This window comes from Peromyscus eremicus, chromosome 4, assembly GCF_949786415.1.
Source record: "Peromyscus eremicus chromosome 4, PerEre_H2_v1, whole genome shotgun sequence".
Lineage (NCBI taxonomy): Eukaryota > Metazoa > Chordata > Mammalia > Rodentia > Cricetidae > Peromyscus > Peromyscus eremicus.
The window spans coordinates 136949546-136972677 of record NC_081419.1 but is presented as its reverse complement, the minus strand read 5'-3'; the positions used below and the strand labels follow the sequence as shown (position 1 = coordinate 136972677).

The following is a 23132-nucleotide window of genomic DNA, read 5'->3' as shown; positions in this document are numbered from 1 at the left end:
CCTCTAGGGCTCGGTCCCGCCTTCTTCCTCCTCAGCCAATGAGTCAGTGGGCTGTGGGCGGGGCCGCTCGATGACGTGCTGGGCGTCCTGCGAAGGGCGGGCCCTGTTTCCGGCTTGAGAAATCGTCGCGTTTCTGAGGCGACGCCTCAGCCGGCAGTTAGCCACCGCGCAGGGAGCCGCTCGGAGCGGTGGGTCTCGGCCCCAGCGTCACCATGGGGGCCGTGCTAGGCGTCTTCTCCTTGGCCAGCTGGGTGAGTCCCGAGGCCTTGGTCCTCCGGGGCCGTAGGCGCGCGGGGAATGGCTGTCAGGACCCCTAAGGCGGGCCCGATCCTGTCCGAGGCCGGCAGAGAGGAGCGGGCGGGCCCGGGTGGCTCGTTTGATCCAGGTCCCGGTAGGCGAGGTCCCGAGGTCGGGGTGCGGCGGCTCGGCTGGCTCTCGGTGTGGGCGGAGGGTCGCGGGAGGCCGGGCCGCCATTGTTTACAATCCCGACGCCCCGCCCCCGCGAGCCTTCCGGACCTGGGTTCCGGGGGAATGGGAGGAGGGCGGGCCATGCCCAGGTTCCCCCATGCCTAGGCGGGGGTTCACGAGTGGGTTGAAGGTGGCGTCGTGAAATTTAGGGTCACTGGAGTAATTTTTTTCTTCATAGCTCGGCATATGCCAGCGCTCTGCAGAGTTGGTTGGGGAACGCGGATTTTAAGTCAGCCCCGCTGCAGCTCGGGTTCAAAAGGGACTAGCTGTAGCCATTTATTTAATTACTAGCGCGGCGGCCTAAACATTTTGGGATTAAACAACCTAGCATTTCTCTCCTTCAGAGCTGTTGGGAGGAGAAATTAGTCAAATCACTTTGTCAATGTTAAAACATTTTTTTTTCCTTTTTTCTCCGAGACAGGGTTTCTCTGTGTAGTTTTGGTGCCTGTTCTGGAATTCGCTCTGTAGGCCAGGCTGGTCTCGAACTCACAGAGATCCGCTTGCCTCTACCTCCCTAGTGCTGGGATTAAAGGCTTGTGCCACCACCGCCCGGCTCTTAAAACATTTAAAAAAGTTAATTTTAGGGTCTGGGAAAGAGAATATAGCGAATAATCTAACAAATCTGCCTCAGAGGAGCATGATACCTTGAACGAGTTCCTAATTGTTTTCTCATTGCCGAATTGATGTAATGAACCAAGGATTCAGTCTCTGTCTCATGTCAGTAGCATGTCTTGGTGCAGAGGTAATGTCGTAGATATCTTACTCATTTCAAGTTTTGGTTTTCTATGAAATGATGCATTCCAGGCATTTATATCTAGAAACTGCTTGTATATTTTATTAATTCATTTTTTCCAGTATGGGGTTAGTAACAAGAGTATAATGAGGGAAGAGAACAATAGGAAATTAAATGCTGTGGAGAGCCAGGCATGGCAGATCATTTGTTACCTCAGCACTTGGGAGACCCTGTCTCAAAACAGGAAGGTGCAAATACAGTTTATGGTAGCTGTCCAGAGGCTGTGGGTTTAATCTCCCAACTGCCAGTACCCACTCCATTTCCTACCTCCCCCCGCCCCCAAAAAGGGGCCAGGATATCAAGGAGCCAAATTATGAAGATACTCATTGTATGGTTTTATTTTTTACATGTTTTTTATTTTTATTTTGATAGTTAAGATTGAACCCAGGACCTTGTTTATGGTAAACACATCGCTGAGAGTCCCCCAGCTGTATTCCCAGTTCCCATGCTGGCCTCTCACTCACAATCCTGATTTAGCCTCCAGAGTATTACAGGTGTGTGCTACCACTCCTGGCAAAGGATTTTTATTTGTTTATTTTATTTTTGTTTTTTGAGACAGGTTTTCTCTGTGCAACAGTGTTAGCTGTCGTAGAACCAGCTCTGTAGACCAGACTCTCAGAGGTCTACCTGCCTCTGCTTCCCAAGTGCTGGGACTAAAAGGCATGTGCCACCACTGCCTGGCCTGGCAAAGGATTTTAGCCTTTCCTTTTTTTACTTTGTAGCCCAGGTTGGCCTTGAACTTGCAGCAATCCTCCTACCTTAGCCTAGCTAGTGCTAGAGTTACAGGTGTGAGCTCCCACAACTGGCCTATATATTTTAACAAAATGCTTCAAATTATTATTATTTGAGGGACAGGATTTCACTTTGTAGCCCAGCACTGGGGTTGCAGATGTGTGCTACCTTGTCTGGCTTTTCTTTTTTTCCTGAAAAGAGCATATATGTAAGCCTGAGTTCTTTGTGATGAGTAACTCAGGCAGGTGATTAGATCTTGCTGCTTCTACAACAGATTTAGGGAAAGAGGAAGGAGGCAAAGGAGGATCTTAGTGTGAGGACACAGATTTTTGTCTTGTGAAAACATAAGTGGGATAGATGTGATGATAGTTTTTCACCAGCATGAGAAGTGGTTCTTGACTTGCTTTAAAACATCCCTTTAAATGGGGATTTATGGCCACCTCATTTTCTAGAAGTTGCTCTTTTAAGTCAGGTGAGGGAGGCTTTGAGACTCTAGGTTTTTGGCCTGAGCAACAGAAAGAGTTGAGTTGTCTTTTTTTGAAACTGGTCAAGACAGAGCATAGAGTAGACAGGCAGATTGCATGGTAATTACAGATTGCCTACTATGCAAAGGTGTAAAGTACAGCGTAGAAGTTGGCCTCCCTTCAAGGTGTTTATGACCTAGAGAAGTAAATGGTGTATTGGTTTGCTGGTAGTCTTTTTACTTTCTTTGGCTTATAGATTTGGGCCTGACAGGCCAATAAAGCCCAGGTTGTGAATAATTCCCCAAAGTCAGAAAAGGACAATAGAGAGCTTATTAGATACACTATAGTATAGCTGCTGTGGACAAGACAATAGAAACTATCTGCTATTCATTCTAAGGGGCTACTGGGACTGTGGCTCAAATCTGGCAGACAGTTTCAGTGTAGTGGTGGTGCCCTGGGTGGTAATATGAGGTTCATTTCTTGATGGTTAGGCAGAATTTTTATTATTTGCCTGAGAAATAAATTTTACTATCTGTGCAAGGTTAGATGGGGGTGACTGGAGGTCAAGCTTCAAGCAGAGTCGGAACCTACTCACTAAAGAGTGGAATAGGCTGGGCATAGTGGCACATGCTTTTTATCCCAGCACTCGGGAGGCATAGGTGGGCAGATCTCTGAGATCGAGGCTATCTCAGTCTGGTTTACAGAACAAGTTCCAGGACAGGCAGGGCTACATAGAGAGACCATGTCTCCAAAAAAAAAAAAAGGAAAGAAAAAGTGGGATGGAATTTTTTGTTTTTTCAAGACAGAGTTTCTCTGTGTAGAAACTGGCTGTTTCTCTGGCTGTCCTGGAACTCACTGTGATCTGCCTGCCTCTGCCTCCTAGGTGCTGGGATTAAAGACATTTGCTCCCACCGCCCAGCAGGAATGGCATTTTTTTTACAGTGATAATTTGTATGCCCTAAAATAAATTGCAGCCAAAGTTTGTTAAAGTTAAAACTTTATGCTGCTGCTCAGAGGCAGTAGGGGCCATGCTCTGAGCTCAGTCTCCTTTGAGGCAAAAGTAGCCTTGTTCTGAGATTAGAGTAGTACCACACGAATCTTCATCTAGCTTTTCCCTGTATTGCAAATAAGAGTCTGAATTTCTCATTCTTGTGATATTGGTCCCATTGGGGCTTCTAAAGGTTTGTTTTATTTTTTGAGATAGGGTTGCATGTAGCCCTGGAATTTGCTTTTGTAGACCAGGCTGGCCTCAAATTTGTGGCCATCTTTTACCTCGGCCTCTCAATTCTAGAGATTGATTGTAGGCCTGCACCACCATGCCTGGCTCAAAACAACTGAATCACAGTAACCAGATTTGCACTATAATTTGGCTCTTTTGGACTGAGGCTGGCTGGTCTAGTTCACTCTTCTGAAGGGGTTAACCGCTCTCACTTTCACAACTGAATTTAGGTTTCAGTTCTCTGAAAAGGACAAACAGGTATCATATCATTTCCTACAAAGGGCCACTTATCTACAAGGCCCTTACATTCAGGGTGGAGAGAGAGAACAAACACAGAGGGTCTAAGTCAGCCTCACAGTATCTCAAGGACAAACCCAGAAGCCCCCTCTGAGTCACGTCCAGATGTGTTCAAAAGTGATAAGACTCAGTCAATTAGAAATATACTAGTGTAGCTGCTGCTTGCTTATCCAATTATGCAGCTGACCCTGAAACTCCCCTTAGCTGTGCTAAAAGGAGCCTGCAGGTCCCTCTTGGGGGTCGTGGCCATTTTGTACAGGTGACAGACCCCATGTGCGTGCTGGTATAATAAATGCTCTTTGTTCTTGTATGCTTTGATGCTGGATATTTCCTTCAGTGTTTCCTTGGACCCTAATCAGTTGGACATATCTACTGCAATATATTGAGTCCTTTCTAAGTCAGGAATTATGCTGGTTACTTTATAGTTGAGACATGTTATTCTTCACACAGTAACCTTGTTCAGATGATAAATGGCATTAGGCTCACTTTACATCTTAGAGAACTAGACTTCTAAGTTAATCAGCTTGCTCTAATACAAAAGCATGATACATCTGTGAAAGGTATAAAGATGATTATTCTTAAACAAGTATATAATGTTGTCTTGTTTTGGGGGTGGGGCAATGTTGAGGCATGTCTTAATTTCTAGCCTTGGCTGGCCTGGAACTCACTATGTAGACCATACTAGCCTGAAATTCACAGAGATCTACCTACCTCTACCTCATAAGTACTGGAATTAGAGGCATGAGCCACCATGCCTGTCTGTAGTAATCATCATTTGGGAGCTAAGGTTCTTAGTAAACAAAAAGTAGAGTTATGTTTGTGTTTTTCTTACATTGTTTTCACACAAAATATGCTCTCTGTGAATATAATACTTTGGAAGCTTGGCCTATGTTTCAGGCACTTTGTGGTGGGCTCATTTATTAATAGTAATTAATAAAGAATTATTTTATTTTATTAATGAGTATTTTACAGAAGGAAAACGAATTAGATACATAATTTGCTAAAGTGGCAGAAATTACATTGACTCTAAAGCCTTTGCATTTTTGCTTTGTTTTGGGGTGTTTTATGTTTTGAGACAGACTTACTATGTAGCCCTGGTTGGCTTCAAACTTTTCATGCTCTTCCATCAGCCTCTTAATGCTGAGGTTGCACATGTGTGTTTCTATGCCTTAATTTTCTTATTTTGTAGCCCACATAGCCTAGAACTCATGATCCTTTGGCCTCTGCTTTCTAAGTGCTGGGATTTTAGGCATGTGCCACATTAACAGGATTCTGTTAAAACTACCCAACCCCAGTTTGCCTCAACAGCAGTGAAGGATCTCTTAAGGCCCATGGTGTTGTTCTTATAGGTTCCATGCCTCTGTAGTGGTGCATCATGTCTGCTGTGCAGTTGCTGTCCCATCAGTAAGAATTCCACTGTAACTCGACTCATCTATGCCTCTATTCTCTTCCTTGGCACTATTGTGTCTTGCATCATGATGACAGAAGGCGTACAAACTCAGCTAAAGAAGGTAAGTTACAGCATCTTACCATGTGGTTACTTTGTATTGTTTCTATGTTTTACAAGACTTCTACTGTCATATTCAATCAAGATTATTTAAATACTTTTTTAAAGAGTTATTTTCTGTGTATGAGTGTTCTGCTTATATGTATATATGTGCATCAAATGTGTGTGTCATACCTGCAGAGGTCAGAAGAGGGTGTCATGTCCCTTGGAACTGGAGTTATGGATGGTTGAGAGCCATCATATGAGTTCTGGGGTCTGAACCCCAGTCCTCTGTTAGAGGAACCATTGAACCATCTCTCTAGCTGCAGTAATTTAGGGCTTTTAACGTTAGTGTTATTATTATAATTATTATTGTGAGGTAGGGTTTCTTGTAGCCTTGACTGGCCTTAAACTTACTATGTAGCGTAGGCTGGCCTTGAACTCTTGATAGTCCTGCCTTTACCTCAGGTACTGAGAGTCTAGGTATGTGCCGCCACACCTGGTTTAAATTATCTGTGGATGTAATCAGGACACAGAATATGAGGTGTTAGTCCTCATGCAGACATAGAAGTCATAATGAGCGTTGTTGGGCTCTAGTCTAACAATCCAGAGGAAACAGAATTTAGAAAAGACTCTTTTCCTTGTTTGTATAAGCTTTAAGCTACAATATACCTTTACCTTTTGAAGGAATTGGTTGTAGCTGAAAAATTCTGTGGGAAAATTGAAATAACCTCAGGAAGGTGGATTAATTGAGGACCAAACCCATAGCAATATCCTGTGTTCTACCACTGAGCTACATCCTGTCTTCAGAGAAGGACTTGTTTAAATGACCCAGGCTAGTCTTAAACTCACTGTGTAGTATAGGTTTACTTAGAACTTGTGGTTATATTACTTCAGCCTCCCAGACTTTGGGATTACAGGCTTAACTCATAACCAGTCAGCTTAAAAAGAAAGAAAGAGAGAGAGAAAGAAAGAATATATATATGTTTTAGGGTTTTTATTGCTGTGAAGAGACACTATGACCACAGCAACTCCTATAAAGGAAAACATTTAATTGGGGTGGCTTACAGTTTTAGAGGCTCAGTCCATTATCATCATGGCAGGGAACATGGCAGTGTGTAGGCACATATGGTGCTGGAGTAGTAGCTGAGAGTCCTACATCTTGCAGGCAACAGGAAATCAACTGAGACACTGGATGTTATCCTGAGCATAGGAAACCTCAAAGCTCATCCTCCACAGTGACACTTCTGGAGGAAGTGTGTTATACCCACTCCAACCAAAGCCACACCTCCTAATAGTGCCACTCTCTATAAGATTATGGGGGCCAATTACATTCAAACTACCACTATATATATATATATGATGTGTACAAGTGTTTTGCCTGCATGTATGTATGTGCACCGTGTGTTCCTGATGCTTTTGAAAGTCAGAAAGCATTGGCTTCCCTGGAACGGGAGTTATGGATGGGCAGTTATGAGCAGTCAGGTTGTTCTGGGAACTGAATCCTGGTCCTCTGCAAAAGCAACAAGTGCTCTTCATGGCTAAGCCATCTCTCTGTCCAGCTTTTTTTTTTTTTTAAATGTGAGTTGTTTGTGTTCTTAGGTAATAAGATTGTTGTCAATTGGAAGTCAGAAATTTCAGTTCTCAGTCCTGAAATAGCTGAACACCCCTCCCCCGTCTCTCCCACCCTCTACCCCGCCACCCTTGCTCAAGCCTGTTTGTTTTTGTTTTTTGTTTTTTTCTAAACAAATCCCTGCTTTTGGAGTGAGATAGCATTTCTGTAGTGTTGATGTTGTTATGGCATTGAAATTCCTTGCTTCCTCAGATTCCTGGATTCTGTGAAGGAGGATTTCAAATCAAGATGCCTGATACAAATGCAGAGAAAGATTGTGATGTGCTGGTTGGTTTTAAAGCTGTATATCGGATCAACTTTGCTGTGGCCATCTTTTTCTTTGCCTTCTTTTTGCTCATGTTAAGAGTAAAAACAAGTAAAGATCCCAGAGCAGCAATACACAATGGGTATGTAAGATTGTCTTTCAGTATGCTTGGTTCCTCTCCTTCGGCCATTAATATTGCCATTTGGATGGAAGCAGTGGAATATGTAATCAGTGGTCAGATGTGTACCTGAAAGATAGGTTATTGTAATTTTTGATAGCTTTCTAGAATGCCTAGAGTACTTTGTAGAATAGGTCAGACACAATGTTCAGACACATTTTTTTCATTTATAGATAGGCGTGTACCTGAGACACGTATACATAAGCACACATAGCATACAAGAAAGATAAGCAGTAAAAAGGAAAAAATATATATGGACTGCTGATATATATATATATGTATATATATATATATATATATACATATATATATATTCTTTTACTTCCTCCTTCTGACCACAGTTTCTCTTTCACAAAAATTTCTCAGTTGGAAGCTGATGGGAGATTTGTAAATGTTGTATTTATTATAGATGTGAATTTTAGAGAAGCTAAATATTTAGCCTAAGATCTTTTAGGTGGGAAAAGGTTGAAGATAGGATTGGAGTTCATGTATGGGCGGTGGTGGCGCACGCCTTTAATCCCAGCACTCGGGAGGCAGAGCCAGGCGGATCTTTGTGAGTTCGAGGCCAGCCTGGGCTACCAAGTGAGCTCCAGGAAAGGCGCAAAACTACACAGAGAAACCCTGTCTCGAAAAACCAAAAAAAAAAAAAAAAAAAAAAAAAACCCAGTCAGATTTGGTTCTGGCCTTTTTGCTAATGAGCTCTGTGATTATGGACAAGATAATTTGTGTCATATGTTGTAAATGGAGGATTGGGAGATAAATTCTTCCATAAATGTAATGATTAATGACTGTCCATGTAGCTAACACTGTTAGAACTTATGATTCTAGAAAAAGCATTATCTTTATGTACTAAAAGTAATAAAATTTCGAAATTTACTCATGAATGTAAATGACTTATCTTGCATGCTAATTGTTAGGTTACAGATCCTCTGGCTGCCCTCTCACAGAAATCATTCTACTCCACCCCACCCCCAGCTCTCACCAAGCTCTCTCGATCTATAAGCAACACATCCTGTGACCTTGCAGCTCTTGCAGCTCTTACAGAGTTCAGTTTCCTTCCTCCCACGAGCTACCAGCAAGCCACACCACTCTTGAATTACATGGTTTTAGTTATTTGTTTTTTTGTTTGTTTGTTTGTTTTGGAGACAGGGTTTCTCTGTGTATATAGCCTTGGTTGTCTTGGAACTTACTCTGTAGACCAGGCTGGTCACAAACTCAGATATCGGCCTGCCTCTGCCTCCCAAGTGCTGTGATTAAAGGTGTGAACTACCACCGCCTGGCTCTACATGTCTGCTTGCTTATTTATTTATTTATTTATTTATTTATTACGCATAAGCTTTTAGTTAAAAATATGGAACGCTTCATGAATTTGTGTGTCATCCTTGCGCAGGGGCCATGCTAATCTTCTCTGTATCATTCCAATTTTAGCAAGCACTACATGTTTATTTTTATCTAGTGCTATCCTGCCTTGAGACTACTAGCCCCTGTACTAGTTCACACATAGACTATGTATTAAAGCAACCTCTTCAAATTCCTCAATAACCCACCCTCTTCTGGAATTTTTCCTTACGGGTCCTAACATGCTGTTATCTCTTCATATTCTTAGTGTGCTGAAGGGAATTGAAGGCCTTTTCCCTTCAGGACCCCTATCTTGCTATCCATGGCTGCCTATGACTATAATGCTGTAACTCTAATAAAGCTCATCTGAAGGGTTATTAGTCTCAGCTTTTTTTTACTGGATCAGTATAACATTGCTTATAATATGTGTGTGTGGCAGTGGTGATGAGATTGAACCTCAGGCCTTGTATGCCCTGGGCAACAATATAGCTCAGCTAATACTGAGCTATATCCTGAGCCCAGGCCTCCCTAGACAGGATCTCTCTGTGTAGCTCTAGTTGTCCTGGAACTCACTCTGTAGACCAGGCTGGCCTTGAACTCACAGAGATCCACCTGCTTCTGCTTTTTTTGAGTGCTGGGATTAAAGATGTGCAACGCCTGGCCTCAGCCCTCTTACTTTTTTTTTTTTTTATTTGGTTTACTGAAACAGGGTTTTGTTTTATTCTGTAGCGCATGCTGGCCTGGAACTAGGTATCTTCATGCTTCAACATCTAGAGTAACTGAGATCACAGACATATGTTACAAGGCTTGGTTTAATACATTGTATGAAATATTGAGTGGAATAGATTCGGGTCAAATGAAAAAACAAGCCTAGACATTTATGTTGCAAATGCTATTTAGGCTTTATTTTTGTAATCAGAAATGCATTTTTCTCAGTATAAGAATAAAAGTTAGCATTTCTCATAAATGTTATTTTATTTTAATAGGTTTTGGTTCTTCAAAATTGCTGCCATTATTGGTATCATGGTTGGATCTTTCTACATCCCTGGGGGCCATTTTACTTCAGGTATGACTTACTGCTGAGGGGTTGACATGTATAACTCTGGTGATTAAGAGCTGCATTTCCATTAGTGATTTTATAGACCTGGTCTTTAAGACATGGTGTCCAGTTGTATGGATTAAAACCAGGAGATAGACCACTTCTCAGCTTTTCTGGAACTGTATGTTAATTTTTGTACTAGTTAATAGTTTACCTTCTCATTTGGTGAGAAGTCACCAGAGAGCTTGTCAACATAAGGACCCAACACTCCCATGCTGCCTTTCCTTGTCTTAATTTGCTTCTATGACATGGCAACAAGTGACATCTGACAGTTTCCTAAAGTGGTTCCCCCCCATCCCCCTAAAGTAAAAGTGTCAGTGTCTAGCCTCAGCTCAGGTTCAGGTCCTGACCTCTAAGTGACCCTGAATAGGTCAGGCCATCTTTATTTATACCTAAACAGAGTTTTTCTTACCAGGGTTACATGAACAGCTTTATTATCGGCTTCTACTTTTGACTTTAAGAAATACATCATAAATCCGGGCGGTGTGGTACACGCCTTTAATTGCAGCACTTGGGAGGCATTGGCAGGTGGATTTCTATGAGTTCAGGCCAGCCTGGTCTTCAGAGCGAGTTCCAGGACAGGCGCCAAAGCTACACAGAGAAACCCTGTCTCAAAAAGCAAAACAAAACAAACAAAAGAAATATATACATATTTTTTATATTTATATTTAAGGAATACATCATGATCATTATGAAAGCCCCCATTGTTCCCCTTTATGCTTCCCCAGATATACCTTCCCACCCCTACATAACCTTATTCTAGACACAGAATTCAGCATTTTTGCAGATTTAACTAAATATAGAGCCAGACACATCCTGCGCTTATGTCAGCTGGCCGCTACTTGCTGTTACAAAGTTAAAAAGTAATAGACATGGGCACAGTGCTTTAAGGACAATATTCAAACTCAGACAATTATTTCATGTCTGTAAGATACATTTGTATACATTTCCCTTTTCTGCAAGAGGGTCCCATGTCTCAATCTCTCTGTAAAAGGCAGACTTTGACAAAGCACTCTTTTCCCATCTCACTATACCATACTTCTTCCACCAATATAAGCTACTATGTATGGTAAAGATGGATCTATCCATCCCATATTTTGCATTGTATTTTTTCCTCTTGGAGCATACCAGAGCCTACTGAGAGATCAAGACAAACTCCATATTACAGAAAATCTCCATTTCAAACAGCACTTGATCAAAAGCTGAACTTAGTTCCAGTAAAAACCTCAGAACAGCTCTAAGAGAAATCATGAACAGCCAGGGCCCTGGTCGAGGGCGACCCTACCAGGGTGGGCTGGCCAATGAGTAATTTTGATAAACAACATCTGTTGGTCCCAAATGTTCTTGGACAGCATCTGCGGGCTCTAAATGTCCTTCTGATAACCGTTGTTGAAAATTCCTCTGGACCCCCCACCAGTAAATTCAAAGGTTACATATTCTCACCCAATCCTATGATGCAAAGGCTTGTACCACCCTGCTTGCGGGTTTTTTCCTTTAAAAGCCTCTCACTCTGAGAGCTCAGCACTGTCCTCTTCCACCCGCTGTGTTGGAGTGTTGGACACGGACCAACCCCAGGCTTGCCTGTAGTCAATAAACCCCTGTGTGTTTGCATCGGATATCAGCCTTGTGGTGGTCTTGCTTGGGGGGGTTTCACGATGTGGGTGCAACACTACCAATGATTCTATGCTTGGTGTCCAAGGAACTTACTCTCATCAGTTGGCACTATGTGTATTCCTGAGGCTTTCTTCCTAATCTGTGTATGCATGCCCTGCTCTCCTTTCCAGAACTGAGACAATGGTTAATGTTCCAAGTGTTGTTTTCTCTTATGTACCTATCTCTATTGAGTCAGAAAAGTTCCCAGGATTGGCAGATATAGTTAGTAACTCCAGACAAAAGATTTGAGAAGCATTAGCCCCTGTTGAATGTTAGGAGAAAATATTCAAGAAAGAGCAGAATTTCCCAGGGACAAATTATAGCTATTGCATGTGTGACTGACAAAACAGAACCACCCAAAGACTCAACCAATGAAATGAGAGAGAAAAGAACCTGTAAGGTTCATGAATTTTGCAAATTCCTACACTGTCCAGTGGACTACTGGTCCTTGCCAAGTGAGAGTCTGTTTCCACAAGTGCCTTGCCCTGAGGCTGATCTGAGGCTAGGGTGCAGGACTCCCAACAGTAAAGGGAAAGTCTTTTTTTTTTTTTTTTTTCTTTTTCTTTTTGGTTTTCCAAGACAGGGTTTCTCTGTGTAGCCCTGACTGTCCTGGATCTCGCTCTGTAGACCAGACTGGCCTGGAACTCAGAGATCCACCTGCCTCTGCCTACTGAGGGCTGGGATTAAAGGCATATACCTCCACTGCCCAGCTTAGGAAAAGTCTTATGGAGTTATTTAGACTGTGAGGTGCTAGTGGAGTGATTAAATAACACCATCTTGTCCTAACTCTGTTTGTGTGTGCCTAGACACTCTCAGCCTTCCACTCCCCAATAGCCACATCTACCTTGGCAATGCATTTGGCCTATCTGTGACCCTGACCATGGTCTAGATTTATTAGCCAAGATAATTTTGTTTATGCAAGCTAAAACAAAGCTAAATAATTGACGGGAAGTGTAAAAAAACAGTAATTGTCACATGGTATTTGGAAAATATTGCTGCAGGGAAACAGATGTTACTCTGACCCCACTCAAACACTGATGTAATTTTGGTTTTTGTCTTTAAAAAACAATGTCCCCTTGAGTTTGAGCACCAAGAGACATTTTGGAGGTGTTAGCCTACACTTAGTCTGGCCCTTTTTAAAGGACTGTTAACTGGTTGTTGGTAACTATCTGCTTACAGATCATTTCCCTAGGCTCCCTTTGGCACAAACTAAAACAAGTTTTAAAAGGTCTCAGAGGTTAAAAGGCACTTGCCACAAAGCCTGATGACCAGCCTGAGTTTGACCTCTGGATCTTACATGATGGAAGGAGGAGACAGACTCACAGAAATTATTCTCTGATGTCTATCTGATGCATGCATGTGTGGTGCATGCATAAAGTTTAGCAGTCATATTCTGAAATGTTACTCTTATGGTGAAGAATAACTGTTCTTTTTGTTTACAGTTTGGTTTTTTGCTGGCATGTTTGGGGCCACTTTCTTCATCTTCATCCAGCTGGTGCTCTTGGTAGACATGGCTCACTCTTGGAATGAATTGTGGGTAAATCGAATGGAAGAAGGGAACCCAAGGTTCTGGTATGCTGGGTAAGTATCTAAATTCACTTCAGAGAGTCATACTGTTACCTTAAGTAGGGAGTATAATAAAATCTCCAGTTTTAAATATATAAACTCAATGTAGAGCTTTTTTTTAAAATTGTGTGTGGGGTTGTTTTACCTGCATTTGTGTCTGTGCACCACATTTGTGCAGTGCCTATGGAGGCCAAAAAGGGGCACCATATTCCCCTGGGACTGAAACCCATGTCTGCTGGAAGAGCAGCCAGAAATTCTCTTAACCACTGAGCCTTCTCCAACTCCTATAGCTGCTGCCTTTTAAAAAGCTAGTGTGTCAGCTAAGCCTATTGTGAATTGTGTGCATTGCTGGAAGGTGAACACAGTACATTCAGTCATTGGACTCTCAGTTTAGAATGTAACTACCTCTGCAGAGATGTTAAGCAGGCATTTTCAGATTCAATTGTACAGCTAATTGATTATGTAAATGGAAAGGAATATTTCTGTAGATTATACAAAAGTAGCAAATGAACTGTTTTCCCAGACTAGGAAGGTTATCCTATTTGTGATGGGAGCCAGGTTTAAGTACGCCAGGGGCTGCAGAATGAAATTGTCTCAGAGAGGGTCTGTTTTGTTTACCCCAGACATCATCCCTGGTATGTAGTTACTGTCAGCTGTGACCTTGTTTATGGAGAGGAGCTCTGTGTAGCTCAGGTTAGCCTTGAACTTGTGATGCTCCTGCTTTAGCTTCTCAAATGGTAGTATTACAGGTGTCCACCCACCACACCTGACCGTGAACTGTAATGTTGAAAGACCAGGAATCATCTAGAAAAAGCTTATGTATATATATATATATATATATATATATATATAATATGTAATTCAGAGATTACTAAAACTGGAGTCACCAAATACTTTTCATTGAACCCATGAAACCCAGGTTAGGTAATCCAGGTTGCAAGTTTATTTACTTAGTGGATTTTGGAGTTTAATGGAGAATCATTTAAAAACAATGTGAGTCAGGTGGCAGTGGCGAAAGCTTTTAATCCCAGCACTCTGGAGGCAGAACCAGGTGGATCTCTGTGAGTTCGAGGCCAGCCTGGTCTACAGAGCAAGATCCAGGACAGGCACCAAAACTACACAGAGAAACCCTGTCTCAATAAATAAATAAATAAATAAATAAATCAATAATAATATAAATAAATAATAAAAATAATAAATAATAAAAATAATAAAAATAATAAATAATAAAAAATAATAAATAATAAAAACAACAAACAAACAAACAAACAAACAATAAATAAATAAAACAAAACGAAATGAAATTTTAACCGGCATCTCAAATTTTCCTGCAGCTTATTGCTCACCATAGGAATGGATTGAGTCTTGTTTATTTATATAGCATAGAAGAAAATTGATCTTAATTCTAGTCATTTATTTGGATGGTGGAAATTGATACCGTTTTCCCTTCCTCCAGCTCTGCTGTCTTTTACAAGCTTGTTTTATATCCTTTCGATCATCTTTGCCGTGTTGCTCTACATCTTCTACACCAAACCAGATGGCTGCACAGAAAACAAGGTCTTCATCAGCCTTAACCTGATTTTTTGTGTTGCAGTTTCTATTGTATCCATTCTCCCCAAAATTCAGGTATGATGGTTTTCTGTTTTCTCTTGTGAAAGACTTAGAATTAATGCTAGCTAAGTTTAAGTTTCAGGCAACATTTTAGTGAATTTATATCTATGTTTAGCTACTTAAATATTTCTCCATATTATGGTTAATTATATGTAATTATAATTTTTTAATTATAATTAAGACTGAAATTATAACTTAGTAATCAGGTATGTGTTATTGAGTGCCCATATTTTTTTCTTTTTCTTTTTTTTTTTTTAATTTTATATTTTGAGATGCTCTTACATAATAGCCTTGCTGGCCTGGTACTCACTAGATAGTCCATACTTTGAACTTTGGGACCTCCTTGATGGCATGTGCCTGGTTGAATTCCTATATCATGATGTCATTCATTTCCTGATCATTAAAAACTAGGTAACTTGGAGGTGGTGAGATGCCTCAGTGGGTGAAGGTGCTTGTTACTAGGCTTGATACCCAGAGTTCCATCCCCAGGACCCATAGGGTAGATGGGGAGAACTGACTCCTTCCTACATGTTGTCCTCTGACCTTCACACATACGCTATGGCACACACACCCCTACACATACTCAATAAGTAAATTTAAACAAAACATAAATAGAAGAAAATAATCCCTCTCCCAAAACTAGGTGACTTGAAGCTTGGTGTAATGTAGTGATGTATATCAACAATTCCAGCAAGTTTGAGGTCAGCCTAGTCAACATAGTTAGTTCCAGGCTACCCCCAGGGCTGTGTAGTGAGACTCTGGCTCAAAGAACTGAAACCAAAGAAATAAAAACTTAGGGAGGCTTAAATGTGAAAAGAACATTTGTTTTTCATTGTTTGGCTTTTTAAGACAGGGTCTCCTGTAGCCCAGGCTGGCCTTGGACTCCTGATTCTTCTGATTCTTCTGCCTTCCCCTTGCTAGTGCTGGAATGACGTGAGCCACCAAGCTTAGCTTTCATTTTAAGAGTAAACGGGGAGGTGATTTAGTGGATAGAGCACCAAGCACAGGGGCCTGAGTTCCGCTCCCTAAAGCTCGTGTGAGGAGCTGGGTGTGGTAGTGCATGTCTGTAATCTCATTGTTCTACTGTGAGGTGAGGACCGGAGAGTCCACGGCAGCTCATGGCCAGCTAGCCTGGGAGATGCAGTGTGCTGTCCTCTGACCTCAGTACCCTTACCAAGGCATGCACTTATCCTTATTCACACACATGCACACATCATATGTGTACACAACATACACTTTTATAAAATTAAGGAGGCTACAGAGATGGCTCAGCAACTGACAGTGAGTATTGCTCTTCCAGAGGACTCAGTTCAGTCCCCAGCAGCCACATCAGGTGACTCATCAACTCCATAGGGTACTCACATACTAGTGGGGTGCATTCACTCAGACACATAAACACATGATTGAAAATAAATCTGGGGGAAGAAAAGGTGAGAGAACTAATCTAAACCTAGAAGGCTGGGGTAGGAAGTGAAGGCCAGTCTGGGCTACTGGAGTTCTAAACCAAAGAAAGGAGAAAAAAGAGAATTATCTTAAATGTGAGAAACTAAAGTGAATGTGGTTGGATACACCTGTAATCCCAAATAGCCTTGTTTTTTTCTTAAAGTGAGTAAATGGCTGGGTTTGTGGTACATCCCTGCAGCCCCAGGTGCTTAGAAGGCTGAAGTGTGATAATCCCTTAAGGAATTAGAGGCTAGTCTAGAAAACCATAGTGTGACCCTTTCTCGAGAAAACATGAGGAAGTATCTGAGGTGGCTCAGCTGATTGCCAGATGACCAGTGCCGTCCCTGGAACCCATAGTATAGGAGAACCAATTCCTGACCGCACTTGAAGTCCTCCCACCACACACACAGAATAAATAAATAACACTTTTTAAAAAGAGCACAAGGGGCTGGGGTGTTGGTAATGTTTACCCAGTCTGCACAAAAGCCTAAGTTTGATCTCAGCGCCAGGCAAGGGGCTGCACAACTGTAATCCCAGCATTCACGAAGGGGAGGCATAAGGACCTGTTGTTCAAGTCATCATCTTTGGCTACCTAATGAGTTCAAGGCTAGCCTTAAACTTACCTAAGATCCTTTCTCAAAAAAAACCCCTTTTATTTTGTTAGCTCATTTTTAATTACTTACTGGACATGGTCCATCTCCAGTCCCAGCAATGCTGGAAGCTGAAGCAGGATTGAGTTTGGGCAACAGTATTCAGAAAAAAAGAATTATGAAAAAGAAAATAGAAGTTTGTTTCCAAGAAGTGGTGGGTCACCTAGCTATTTTGTGATAGAGCTGAGTGGATTTTTCTTCATATAAAGAGTCTAGAAACGGAAAGCCTTTGTGTGATATACAGTTTTGAAGATTGTGAAATGCTTAAACCAGCAGTAAATGCATCATCTTCCTTACTATTTTGCAGATTAACTGAAACTGAAACTGTTTTGTAGACTAACTGAAACTGACATCTTTTAACTGTCAGGAAGAATAAAGTTTTCAATTTCTAACAATTCAGTGCATCCCAGGGAGGCATGCAGACTTGCAGAAAGTCATCCCTTACAGTTCATAAGACATTTTTGTTTGATTCCATAGGAACATCAGACTCGTTCTGGCCTCCTGCAGTCCTCCATCATCACTCTGTACACTCTTTACCTCACGTGGTCAGCCATGACCAATGAACCTGGTAAGGGAATGTCATAACTCCCTGATAGACGTGCTCCTTTGGTGGGCATTCAGACTGAAGCTAGACAGATGGGAAATAGACTACTTACAAATGTCCAAGGTTCACAGTTGGTTTCAGATATTTGCCTTTTAAGTAACTGAGATAAAACTAGGGATATACTCCTGTTTGGAAAGCCTGAGCACCAAGCTAAAACACTGCCTGTTAAATTCACAAAACCAATGAAGTTACAAGAGACATTTATAAAACTTGAGATACTGTTTTTTTCTAGAGCTAGGTCATTGGTTGAGACGTAAATACAGTATTGACTGCTGAGTTTCGGGTTCTTCTAAGCATAGCTTTCCTGTGTTTCACAACACAGCTAAATGGTGTGTAGGAAAGCCCTCTGATTCTTCCTTGGAACAAGAGTGAGCTGAAACTAATGGTAACAAACATTTCCATTTTCAGACCGGTCCTGCAACCCCTCCCTTATGAGCATCATTACACACTTAACTTCACCAACTGTGTCTCCAGCAAATTCAACTACTCTTGCTCCTGCTTATGCTCCACCATCACAGAACGGACACTTTATGAATTTGGATGATGTTGGGGGGCTGTTTATCTTTGTTGTCTGCCTTATATATTCTAGGTAAGTTCTGGGTAGGAGGGGCTTTAAATTCTCATGAAAGTGAATAACATTTTGTTTTTAAACCGTTGTAAAGAATTAAAACAGTGCAGCTCTTTTTAATGAAAGGTCCTTTGCATGTCTTTGCTTACACAGCTGTGTGTATTTCTTAAAGTTCAGAAAATCCAGCTGGGCGGTGGTGGCACTTTCCTTTAATCCCAGCACTCGGGAGGCAGCAGACCTCTGTGAGTTTGAGGCCAGCCTGGTCTACAGAGCAAGTTCCAGGACAGCCAGGGCTACACAGAGAAACCCTGTCTTGAAAAACAAAAAAAGCACAAAATTAAAAAAGAGTTTAGAAAATCCTCTTTTAATTACCCCTGCTTTTATGGAGGTTCCTCTTTTGTATAGAAGGATAAAAATCTTCACTTGATTTTAGATGGGCTGGAAATAGGGATCTTCAGAATTCTCTTTTAGAAAATAGCCGGGCGGTGGTGGTGCACGCCTTTAATCCCAGCACTCGGGAGGCAGAGCCAGTGGGATCTCTGTGAGTTCGAGGCCAGCCTGGGCTACCAAGTGAGTCCTAGGAAAGGCGCAAAGCTACACAAAGAAACCCTGTCTCGAAAAAACAAAAACAAAAACAAAAAAAACAAAAAACAAAAGAAAAAAAGAAAATAATACAGTGATTTGGGAAGAAAGTATTTGTCAGAGTATATGGCACTTGTCTGGTATATGTGAAGCCCTGGGTGTAATCTCCATAACTGTGCCAAAAGTTTGTTTTTTTTTTTTGTTTGTTTGTTTTTGTTTTTGTTTTTGTTTTTGTTTTTCGAGACAGGGTTTCTCTGTGTAGCTTTGCGCCTTTCCTGGAACTTGCTTTGGAGACCAGGCTGGCCTAGAACTCACAGAGATCGGCCTGCCTCCCTCTCCCGAGTGCTGGGATTAAAGGTGTGCGCCACCGCCGCCCGGCCTGCCAAAATTTTTTATAAGTGTTTTTTTCCTCATTTATATTAAGTAAAAAATTGTAAGTTTAATAGTTCCTAGTACAAAACCACAGATATAACTTCATTTGTACCCATCCTCCCACTCATTTTATTTTTTCATACAATAGCATGTATTAGATTAATAATTTAAGTGTTTTTTTTTTTGGTTTTTTCGAGACAGGATCTCTCTGTAGCTTTGGAGCCTGTCCTGGAACTCTCTGTAGACCAGGTTGGCCTTGAACTCAGGGATCCGCCTGTCTCAAGTACTGGGATTAAATGCATGTGCCACTACCACCCGGCGATAAAATTTTATTTTTATAGGTTCGAAAAATAAGAGAGACTAAATATAAAATTGGAAATGAGAATATCTTCTTTTGAATCTACTGTTACCATGGATAACATTTTGGTACATGGTATTTCAGTCATTTGTCATTGTAGTTTGAGTAGCCTTCCACTTTATGTATAGATTTAACTTAATTTTTTTTTTTTTTGCTTTTTTATTTTAAAAAAAAAAATTTTTATTCACTTTACATACCAACCACAGATTCCCCCCTCTCATCCCTCCTCCCACTGCCCCCCTTAACTTAATTTTTTAAAATATTTTGTGTGTATGTTTATTGAGGGAGCAACAATTGCACCGTGGTGCACATACGAAGGTTATTTTTGCTTGTTTGTTTTTCAGATTTTATTTATTATGTATAGTATTCTGCCTGAATATATGCCTGCACACCAGAAGAGGGCACCAGATCTCATTACAGATGGTTGTGAGCCACCATGTGATTGCTGGGAATTGAACTCAGGACCTCTGGAGTGCTCTTAATCTCTGAGCCATCTCTCCAGCCCCTGGCCCTGATATTTGAAAAGATTGCCTAGAGAAGGGATCAGCAAACCATACCTCAGTTAGGCTGGTTGGCTACTTTTAGGCTTTTTGTTGTTGAGACAGGAGCTCATGTCTGTGCCAGCTTCACGTTTGCTGTATAGCTGAGGATGAGCTAGAACTGGTCCTTCAGCCTTCACCTCCACGGCATGGCTCAGAGGTCATAGGACAACTCCTCCTCACTCTGCATTCCAGTCATTGAATTTAGGTTGTCAGGGTTTACCTGCTGAGCTATCCTTTTTTGGTTTCTACACAGAGACAAGGTCTTTCTGTGTAGACCTTGCTGGCCTGGAATTGATGGAAATCTACCTGCCACTGCCTCCAGAGTGCTGGGGTTAAAGGCATGGGCCACAACCACCAGCACTTTTAGTATTGTCATAAAATACTTAAAAAATACTAAATTTTGTCATGTGCTTTTTCTGTGTTGAAATGACTGTGTAGTTTTTGTCCTCCTTTTTTTTTTTGTTTTTTTTTTTTTTTTCTTTAATCGTGAACTCATTCATCTGCACTGCTGGAAATCCAGATGACTATAGCTGATGTTAAGGAGTTCTTTGAATAGCAAGCAAGGCAGGATTGACAAGTGCTGGGGCAGGACACCTAGAGAGCTGTGGGAAGTGGGAAGAAGCTGCTCACCCAGCCTGGGGAGGCGTGATGTCAGGGAAGAATTTCAAGAGGCCATGGCACTGAGACAGAGAAGTGAAGGATGAGTGAGTTAGCTAGGAAGAGGTAGGTGGTATATTACCAGCATAGCAGAGGCACTTACATAGTAGTAGAGGAGACACTGGGCAGTGTGTTTCTGGAATTGAGTCATGGAGTAGCAGCTACTAAGAGGACCATCCTGTAATTAATAGGCAGCAGGTAGTAACTTTGGACAGGGCTTTCAGCCTCAGGCTTTCTGGTCCAAAGTGGGAACAGCCCAGTAATAACCTATACATATGTGGGCCGAAGGCATCATTTCATCTCAAATGACTCCCTATTGATGTGATTTTCTTGGGATTACTTTCCAGCATCCGTACTTCGAGCAATAGCCAAGTTAACAAGCTGACTCTCTCTGGGAGTGACAGTGTTATCCTTGGTGATACCACCAATGGAGCCAATGATGAAGAAGATGGACAGCCTCGTCGGGCTGTGGACAACGAGAAGGAGGGGGTGCAGTATAACTACTCCTTATTCCACTTGATGCTCTGCTGTGCTTCCTTGTACATCATGATGACCATAACCAGCTGGTACAGGTAGGAGGCATAGGGTCCTTGGGAATGCCTATAAAATCTATGTGAATTGTCCTTATTGCAGAACCCTTCTCTGTCCAGAGAATGAAGCTGTCTGTATTCACTGTCCTTTTCTGGAGTCCTTTTTGTTTGCTTCAGATGGTCTAGCTTCAAACTTGCCTTGTTCTGGTTCTGCCACAGCCCCCTAACTGCTGAGAGTAAGAGCATGTGTCAACATGCCCTGCTTGAAATAGAACCTAGTAGGAATTTTTTGCAGTTCAAATTATTGGTAGCTTTTCTAGATGAGTTATTCAAGAAGAAAAATCATGACATAAGGCCATTTGGCCTGACATTGGTAATTTTTTTTCCTGTGCTTTTAGAGAGGCCATATTAAAGCATTCTGGTCAAAGTAATAAATGTCCTAAGCAGGGACCATTTCAGGGAGGCCATTTTCATTTTGTCAGTAATTATAGTAATTCAGATGGTACAGAAGAACCTTGCTGAGAGAATAGGTAGGTCTTTCATGTTAGCAAGAAGGAAAAATGATATTTGAGAGGCAGAGTCCATTGGCCATAATTGAAAATAGCTTCTCAAGTCCCTACTAGAACTGTGCTATGGTTAATGGTAGCAGCTAAGTCTCACTGAGGGGTTTCTTGGCATTAGCCAGGATGCGTGGAATGGGAGGGATTCAGCTTTGCAATACTAAGCTTTTTTCCCCACTTACTCTTGTTGTTTTAGTCCTGATGCCAAGTTCCAGAAAGTATCCAGCAAGTGGCTAGCTGTGTGGGTGAAAATGGGCTCGAGCTGGGTGTGCCTCCTCCTCTACCTCTGGACTCTCGTGGCTCCACTCGTCCTCACAGGTCGGGACTTCAGCTGAGCTTCAGAGTGCCAGGGACACTGCTAAAGCTGCAGAGTCTCCTTTGCTGAACGCATATTCCCTCTACGTTTCATCAACTAAACTATTAAGTGAACGCTTTGCAAATTTGCCTGTATTCATGTTTATATCAAAAGGCAAGACTGAATAATGCTTGATGCAGAATCTGAGCTTTCATATATATATATATACATATGTTTATTTGTAAGGCTATAGCACAAAGGGAACATTTTTGTGTTTTAGCGTGAACTACAGCTGTGCTGTGAAGAGAGTTCTTTATAAAGACCTGTAGATTCCTACAACTTTGGTTTAAAATGTAAGTTAGAAGATTGTTGGATATTTGAGGCTATCTTTAATATATTTCTATTGCAGTCTCCTTAAAAACCAAAAAAGGAATGCATTAACCCACAGTTCCCTCAGTAAAGGTCTTTGCTGAGTGACACAGGCACACTGTTTCTTGCAAAGGGTCTTCAGAGGTGTAGAGTCCCGGTTTTTGGCAAGGAATTACGTATGTAGGTCCTTCCCCAGGAACGTGGCTGCTGATAAGGCTGAGAGAAGGCTATTGAGTTCCTTTACTTACTTTTTATACTACACTGATGCTGCTTGATAGAAGTCTGTGCTTTGTCAGATTTATGTCATCCCAGTAACTGCTTTGTAGATTTGATTAAAATGAAAGTTCGCTTGGGAAACACTGCAGTGTTGTGTAATGATCTTGTTTTGAGTGTTAAAGTCAGAGGCATGTTAGTTTATTACATTTGCACTATAAAAGTACTTGATTAAAATAGATAATTTGTTTGTTTGTTGTTTGTTTGTTTAGAAAGGGCCTTTTCTTTGTATCCCAGACTTGTCTGGAACTCACATCATCCTGCCTCAGCTTCCAAGTGCTGAAATCGAGGTCTGGGCCACCATACCTGATTTCACCATACCTGATTTCTCAAGGCTCCTTCTTCAACAGGGTTTGGTCAGCGCCCTTTGTTTGCTTGTTTAGAGAGTCCCAGGTCAATCTGACATTTCAGGCAGATGCTTCTCTTCTCTTCTTACACTTAAGATTTGACTAGTAAGTTAAGTCTTATGTTCATTAGAAACTATCCCTAATATTTTCTCTGGGAAAGACCAAAGTGGATTAACAGGCAGTTAAGGCACTGTTAATGAA

The 23132-nt window shown here is 41.6% G+C and overlaps 1 protein-coding gene and 1 non-coding gene across 4 annotated transcripts; one reads left to right on the top strand and one right to left on the bottom strand.

Moving 5' to 3' along the window:
* The first annotated feature begins 92 nt into the window (after nt 1–92).
* Serinc3 (serine incorporator 3) lies at nt 93–22768 on the top strand. 3 transcript variants are annotated; one of them, XM_059261860.1, is made up of 10 exons: nt 93–251; nt 5323–5484; nt 7285–7478; nt 9839–9918; nt 13047–13184; nt 14627–14796; nt 17352–17442; nt 17887–18067; nt 20905–21129; nt 21844–22768. In XM_059261860.1, exons 1-10 carry the CDS (start codon nt 213–215, stop codon nt 21980–21982), a joined length of 1419 nt encoding a protein of 472 aa, XP_059117843.1. In that variant the 5' UTR covers nt 93–212; the 3' UTR covers nt 21983–22768. The 3 variants fall into 3 exon arrangements, with proteins under 3 accessions (XP_059117843.1, XP_059117844.1, XP_059117845.1); XM_059261861.1 differs by lacking the exon at nt 93–251 and adding an exon at nt 277–391; XM_059261862.1 differs by lacking the exons at nt 93–251; nt 7285–7478 and adding an exon at nt 277–391.
* LOC131910216 (U6 spliceosomal RNA) lies at nt 8860–8971 on the bottom strand. The gene has a single exon (XR_009379067.1). It is a non-coding gene; the product is annotated as a U6 spliceosomal RNA (small nuclear RNA).
* Nucleotides 22769–23132: the final 364 nt, after the last annotated feature.

Excerpts from the sequence above, each read along its gene's own strand:
- Serinc3 (XM_059261860.1), top strand. The coding sequence starts at position 213 with ATGGGGGCCGTGCTAGGCGTCTTCTCCTTGGCCAGCTGG. Across the intron at positions 7,479-9,838 it reads AGAGCAGCAATACACAATGG|GTTTTGGTTCTTCAAAATTG; the intron begins GTATGTAAGATT and ends TTATTTTAATAG. Across the intron at positions 14,797-17,351 it reads CCATTCTCCCCAAAATTCAG|GAACATCAGACTCGTTCTGG; the intron begins GTATGATGGTTT and ends TTGATTCCATAG.